Source organism: Nematolebias whitei, chromosome 11, assembly GCF_014905685.2.
Source record: "Nematolebias whitei isolate Nwh7 chromosome 11, NemWhi1, whole genome shotgun sequence".
In the NCBI taxonomy this organism is placed as follows: domain Eukaryota; kingdom Metazoa; phylum Chordata; class Actinopteri; order Cyprinodontiformes; family Rivulidae; genus Nematolebias; species Nematolebias whitei.
Window position 1 is genome coordinate 32,363,216 of NC_056508.1, and position 7,448 is coordinate 32,370,663.

At 41.2% G+C, this 7,448-nt stretch overlaps 1 protein-coding gene across 2 annotated transcripts in view; it reads left to right on the forward strand.

The window, feature by feature from the left end:
- Nucleotides 1–6,434: 6,434 nt before the first annotated feature.
- The window catches only part of cpne5a (copine Va), a 79,201-nt gene continuing 78,187 nt past the window's right edge, over nucleotides 6,435–7,448 (forward strand). For both annotated transcript variants that reach the window (XM_037684893.1, XM_037684894.1), the window contains exon 1: nucleotides 6,435–6,696. In XM_037684893.1, the coding sequence (XP_037540821.1) occupies nucleotides 6,587–6,696 (110 nt within the window). In that variant the 5' untranslated portion in view covers nucleotides 6,435–6,586. The remainder of the gene's footprint in view (nucleotides 6,697–7,448) is intronic.

Here is a 7,448-nt window from a genome sequence, read left to right on the forward strand (position 1 = left end):
CCTTACCCTGACCCTTACTCTATATTAAGATGGTGTAGGGGCAGGGCAGCTGACTCGAGACCCCAAGGTCCTGGGTTCGATCCCCGGTCATTGCACATCTCGTGGTGTCTCTGAGCAAGACACCTAATCCTGAATTGCTCCCCGAGTGCTTACATAGCTGCCCACTGCTCCACCTGGGTGTATCCTAGGTGCGATGGGTTAAATGCAGAGAACTAATTTCATCTTTGTATGGGAACACATAGCAATTTATTTATTATATTATTAATTTATTATAGCTAACCATTACTAGTACATGCTTAACCCAAACCCATCTGCAATTCACACCTTAATCCTAAACCTAACCCCCCAATGAGATTTATCCTTGGGACCTGGCTTAGGTCCCCACAATGCAAGATTTTTTTGGTAAAATTGGTCCCTACAAGGTAATCTGAAACAAAAACACATGCGCACACACACGGGCATTGTTGCTGTAGAGGAATTTAATGTTTCCAGTTCTTTTTTTGCAGATCAATAAAGCTGACAAATGATCGGACAACAAATGTGTTTCCTGCACAGTTTATTGATAAGTCCATTCATCCATTATCTTTTACCCACTTCTTCCATTTTGGGTCACGGGGGTCACCGGTGCCCATGTCCAGCAATCACTGTGCGAGGGGTGGGGGACACCCTGGATGGGTCTCCAGTCCATCACAGGGACACATAGAGACAAACGAGACAAACAACCATTCACTCTCTCACTCACACCTAGGGACAATTTAGAGTTACCAGTCAGCCTAACATGCATGTTTTTGGTCTGTGGGAGGAAACCGGAGCACTCGGAGAAAACCCACGCATGAACGGAGAGAACATGCAAACTCCACCCAGAAAGGCCCCTGGACTGGGATTTGAACCAGGGACCTGCTCGCTGAGAGGCAGCAGCTCTACCAGTTGCACCACCGTGCTGCCTTATTGGTAAGTCATGTGATGGAAATAGGAAAGGGTTAGTTTTCATTTGTCAACTCAAAATAAAATAATACTGTGCAATTCATCTCATTCAAAAATCTTAATATTTATAATAATTTGTATCTGCATATGGATTTTTCTGTATACTGCTTTTGTCTTTACTTTGTGAAATTATTATTTTTTTGCTTCTTTTTGTAGCAAAAATATTCTTTTGGGTAGATTTTTTTAAAATTCCCGTAGTTGTAGAAGTGTCAAAATTTAGACTCATGTAATTTAACATGTAAAATCATTTCTGAGGAGCAGGTGAAAAAAGATTTGGGAAATGTTAGTTTGGAGCCGTCTCAAATGTCTGACACAGAAGAAGTAATCATAATGTGTTTTTATGCTCATGAGAGCTTTTTCCTTTAACATTTATAGACGAAACTTATCTTATTTTAACTCCCTGCTTTAGCTTGGTATGTATTATTTTAATAAATAAAATAGGCCTTTTGGTCCAGTTGTTGTGAAACAGGCTTAAATCCTTCTAACACAGTTCGCAGACAGCTGCTGCCTTCTTTCTCCAGACAACATGCTTTTATAATCTGCTTTGTTCTCATCTGTGCACAAAACACCAAGTTTTACAGCTTCAGCTTTTAAACCACAGAGAGGCGGCGTTCTTTTACAAGTGCATCTACCTTGTGCTTATTTTAGTTTGTTCAGTCTTCTCTTCAGCTCTGAGCTGAAGTCTGTGACTGCTCTACTGGGGTCCACAGCAGATCCCCTTTGATCACATTTGATAAAATCATTTTTAGAGCAGACCACACCTAACAGAAGACACGAGAAGGAAAGAATCTGGGACTGGTTTAGGTGTGGTCTTTCTCCTAAAACTTTATTATTTCATCCAAATCAGCCTCATGAATAGGACACTGCACTCAAGACCGATGGTCAGTTCATGAATGGGAAACACATGACAGGAATTGAATTCATAACTTAAGTTATTGTCACAAACTGTCTATTAGTCCTGGAGGTTTATTAACTTTTTTAAAAATAATTATGTGACTCTGGGTCACATTATTTCCTGTCATGGTGAAAACTGTGAACCAAACTTCTCATGACTGCCTGATGACTCTGAAGACATCTCTGTTTGGCAGCAGGTAAAACACAAACATCACGAATGAGAACCATTTGATTTCAAGGTGAAATGTTTGAACCAGTTTGAATTTTCTATTTTTTTTTAGCTGTTTTGCTTCACAGTAGTAAAATATTGCCAGTATAAATCGATACAAAAATGATTAAAAAGGAAGATTTAATAACCTAATATTCCATCCATTATCTTTATCTGCTTCACTCCCCGTTGGGGAGTGGTGGTGCAGAGGTTAGGGAAGATGAGTCTGTGATCGAAAAGTTGCAGGTGCAACTCTCGGTACTGTCAACATCAAAATGTTTTGAGTATAATTAAGGTCACATTTATGAAGAACTAAAATATAAACAGAAGAATGGGAACCAGAATGTGCTCGCAAATACAGCCATACAGCAATGCATCACATAAAAACACCATTTCTCTGATCTATTTTAAACAGATGGTAAAAAAAAAGCTGTGCTCTCTGTACTGATCCAATAATCTGCTATTTGCTACTTTTACAACTTAGTGACTTCTAAACTTTTTATGATTTGTTTCCCATCAGGAGAGGAAACAGGAAATGGACTTAAACCAAACTGGAATTGCAGTTTTGGAGCACAACTCTGTCACTAAATGACAGACGACACTCGTCCTTGAAAAGTATTTTATTTCCCACAAAAACACAAAAACAAGCAAAAGCTCTACTTTTTGTTACTTTTTTATTTTATCTTAAAGAAAACATTTTCCTCTAATATTTCTTTCACAGTGCATTTAGAGTTTGTTGCTTCGCAGATGTTCACTTCAAAGTGAATGCAGGAAATGCTTCCAGGCTGCTCGAAAAACAGACAGTAGACTTCCTTGAGTGCTTGTTTTTGTTGTTTGTCTTTTTTTGGTATGCCTTTCACACAAAAAATGGACATGCCGGTAGCGCAGATGCACATATGTTTTCTCTCTGCAGCTCATAAAGTGTTTTTCTGTTACGTCATAACTTCTAGTGGTAAAGCAAGCATTCACATCTGCTCTAAGAGAAGAAACCAACAAAAGCCTTGCATTAAATTGTGCCTAAATGTGTTTAAATAGTCCCTAGACTCTGTGTCATCATGCATGTTGATAAGCTATTTAATCCCACTGTTCTGGTTTATTTCCAACAACGCTGATGGTCACCACTCACATAATTTGCCCTGAATAAAACAAAAGGACACTTATTGTTTAGCAGGTTTCTGAAGCTGGAGGAGAGCTAAAGGGCAAAAGGCAGAGGGGAACACGAGACTTTCATTTGTCAAGTGGCCCCAAAGTAAATAACTCCAGATGAATGTTAATGCTTCTCTACATGTGGAGAATTTGTAAGTAGGTTTGGTGATAAATGAAAAACACAAACTCTGAAAAGGTCTCAAAGAAACAGAAAAACTAGAGATGCAACTGCTCGACCTACTTGTCATCAAGGTGAACAAACACAAGTATCTCTTGCTTTAGTATTAGAATAAATACACATTTCATTTTCAATAAAAATAAATGTATTGATGCGGAATTACTTTGTTTGTCAGTACACTGTCACAGCTGATATTTTATGGAAAAGATCCCTGGTCAATGTGAGGACTTAATCTTAATTCATTTGTTACATTTTTCATTTTAAAATTCCTGCCAGAGCGGCTCAAATCAGGACACGTGTTGTCCACACCTGCTGAACACACAGAACAAATGAACGTTTTAGTTTATTCTCCAACACTTGGGTCACAATCTGTTTATTCTTTGGAGATTGTTTCTCATCAGTTCTGTAATTTCATTCAAATTGAAACAATAGATAATATGCACTGTGCCAGAACATTATAAAACTTTAACCTCACTCTAGTTTGGAAACACTTACGGCCCAATAATTTGTAGGTTAAAAAAATAAAAAATCTCCTGATTGTGACAGCTGTGCTTAACACTTCCCCCAACCGAGCGTCCAATAAAGGCAAACTATTACAGAGCTTGTAGGATAATTGGAAAAATACTTTTTTAATACAAGCAAACACATAATTCAACAATTTTCAGTCAGGTCATTTGGACAGTTTCTCTTATTTTGTGGTGAAACGTTTCACCTTCCATCCAGAAGGCTTCATCAGTCAAGGAAACACACAAAACAAAACTGATTCTTCCCCCAACAGCTTACTCCAAAGTGGAACAAACCAGTTATGTTGGTGCTAAGATGGTCTCTTTGGCACGCCCCCTCCTTTTGTGCCGGCCCTCTTCCTCGTCGACGATCATATCAAACTGGTTCAAAACCAAAAAATATTTAATATTAAATATTTACTGCTCCCCAACAAGATAACATATTTATCCATTGGTTCCCTGTAAAATCCAGAATTGAATTCCAAATCTTACCTCTAACCTGCAAAGCTCTCAACAACCTAGCTCCATCTTATATTCAATATATTATTGTTCCATATTTTCCAAACAGAGCACTTCGCTCTCAGACTGCAGGTTTCTAAAAGCAGAATGGGAGGAAGATCTTTCAGTTATCAGGCTCCTCTGTTGTGGGACCAACTTCCTGTTTCTGTCTGTGAGGCTGACACATTGTCCAGTTTTAAAACTGGGCCTAAGACTTTCCTTTTTGATAAATCCTATAGTTAGAGTTGGCTTGTTATGCTGCTATAGGCTTAGACTACTGGAGGACAAATTGACCTCATTTCCTTAAATGAATTGTTAAAATTGAATAGTTTTATTTCATATTATTTCTATCTCAACATGTGATTCTTGACCTGCCATTGTGTATCTGTTCCTCCTTCCTGTTCCTCTCAAACCCAGCCAGTCAAAGCAGATGGCCGCTTGTCCTGAGCCTGGTTCTGTTAAAGGTTTCTTCCTCAGGAGGGAGTTTTTCCTTTCCACTGTCACCTTCATGCTTGCTCAAGATGAGAGTTCGGTGGTGGAGTTAAATTCAAATCAGTCTGCTCCTCAGATAAATAATGTTAAATTATTATTTTATATATGTGAATGTTTCTGTTCAGTGCCCTGAGATGACCTCTGTTGTGACTTGGCGCTATGTAAATCAACTGAATTGAATTGAATATGAATGTTGTGAAGTGTTAAATTTGTCAATTTTTCATGTTGCACAAAGTTTCACAAACTGAAAAAGTAAACACTATATGAAATATATATAGGGTATGTTGCCAATTCATTGTAGTTCATACTGCATATCGCCTTTTTCTTATTATTAATGTAGCCAATTATTGTTCAATCATTCGAGGTCTTTTCTTGTTTCGGATTCAATCAGTTCTGTTGGACTTTGACTCACAACATGAAGTCTTCTGCTTCATGCGGTCATAATTACACTCGTTCCACAGCTAAAGGAAGCAGGGAGGCTGCAGGTGGGAAAGAACGAGAACTGCTCAGCAGGCAGTAAGGAACCGTGCACTGAAGGGCTCCGGATCAGCCAGCCGAGGGCCACCAGCAGCAGGCCTAATTACAGGCTGAACATGAATAATAATAAACCAGTGCTCTGTTGGTCCGAGGTCTCTTCGCCTGGCCAGTCTGAGTCAGATTTCCCTCAATGCTCACTGAGAGTGATGGATAGCCTGCAGCACGGACCACACAGCAATCTTAAGACATGACCTTTGGAGCTTTTTCATGTGATGCTTTCAAGGAGAGGATTTTCACATGATACACTAAAGCTGCTTTGTGTCATTTATTGATTTAAATATAGTGTTTGCAATTTCCATAGGAAGCAGATATTTGTTGCTGATAACTGTGTGAACGGTACCAGGAGATATGAGGAGAGCCTGAGAGTGATTCCTTGTTGATGAAAGCTATTTCCCCCCACACACTTCCCGCACATCCAGGGACGCACCTTTACATTTGAATTACTCTTGACAGGCTGGATCCTTCTTATTTCTTGTTTAATAAAGAAAACAAGAGGAATGCAGCTCCCCCGGGGTGAGCACAGGCACCCGCACCGACTTCAAGAGCAGAGCACACTTCATTTATTTTCATTCTGCTGGCAAGGTGAGCAGAAATGAGGTGATGAAGCCGCGGGAGTCCGAGGAGCTGTCCAGATGCTGAAAGAGCTCGTTTCACGAGCTGCAGTCTGGAGGGACCGCTGCGGTTTGTTGCGTTTGATTCATTTCCATCATTAACTGGAGGAGTTGATTCCAGGGGAACTCTCTTTGGTTTTTAAGCAAAACGGAAAGGACACTGTTTCATTTGAGTGAAATATTATTTTGATGCATTTATGTCTCTCCTGATTAGAGGATGAGTGGGTGGAGTTTATTGCTTTTACTTTTGGAAGCGGCTCCGACAGAAGAGGCTCAGTCTTTGCCTGGAGAGCAGCTCAGGTGGCGGTGATGCGTCCTGGCACGTGATCCCTCCTCAGTTCAAGCAGTCGCCCCCCACCCTCCACCCCTGCAGCCGCCTCCAGCAGTCAACTTTCCATGCTGCTGGCCGTCCAGCGGACTCCGTCTGCGGGAGGTTCGTCTGGACCGTGTCCGCCTCAGCTCGCGCGCTCCGGTTCTCCACCCTCAGCTGGCTCTCCGGGTTCAGGAGGGGAGCTGGCCCGGCTCTGCCGCGCGCATGGAGGGGGACGTTATGGACAAGGTGGAGGCCACGGCCACGGTCTGTGACTTCGACCCCATGAGTGGGAGCATCCCTGCCACCAAGGTGGAGATCACCGTGTCCTGCAGGTGAGTCCACGCGGCGCTACGCGCGTGAGAGCGTTTGGCGAGCACCGCGCGTTTTTTTGGTTACACTGTACTGCAAGAGACGCTCAGAGCATCATGCGCACGGGAGCACCATTTCATGTGACATTGTTTCATAAGACAAGACTTGTTTTATTGCGCCGTGTCGTTGCGCGCACACGCAAAGCTGCATACAAACGATGAACAAACAATAACTCAAACAGTGTTTTGTCAGGAATATTATAGTCCCAAACGACAAAAACAAATTTGTCCAACTAAACTTTTGCGCCTTTTTTTTTTTTTTTTGTTCAATCATATTTTTTGGTGTCAATTTCCTTCATCGCCAGGTTGCTGTGAGCTGCAGTTTGCGCGCGTGCCACGTCGCGTGCTTAGCGCGCAAAACGCATCCATCCTCATATTTATTACCAAGGGAGGTTTCCCCCTGAGTCAGTCAGGATATCTTACAGCTTTCTGCGCTGGTAAAAACGACACGTGTTTGTTGGTGTGAAAGGAAACATTTTATTTAGATAATATTTGGATCAATCATGCAAAGATTGATCTGATGAGGTGAGAAAACCTCGGAGAGAGTCGCAGGACCAGGGCGGGGCAGCTGCAGGTCAACAGATGAGAGGTTTGATGCAGAAGGAGGTCTTTTTATGGCTCTTAGAGTTATGGCTAATTTATCATAGTTCTACACTAATAAGCTCTCCAATTCATTCATTCATTCATTCATTCATTCATTCATTCATTCATTCATT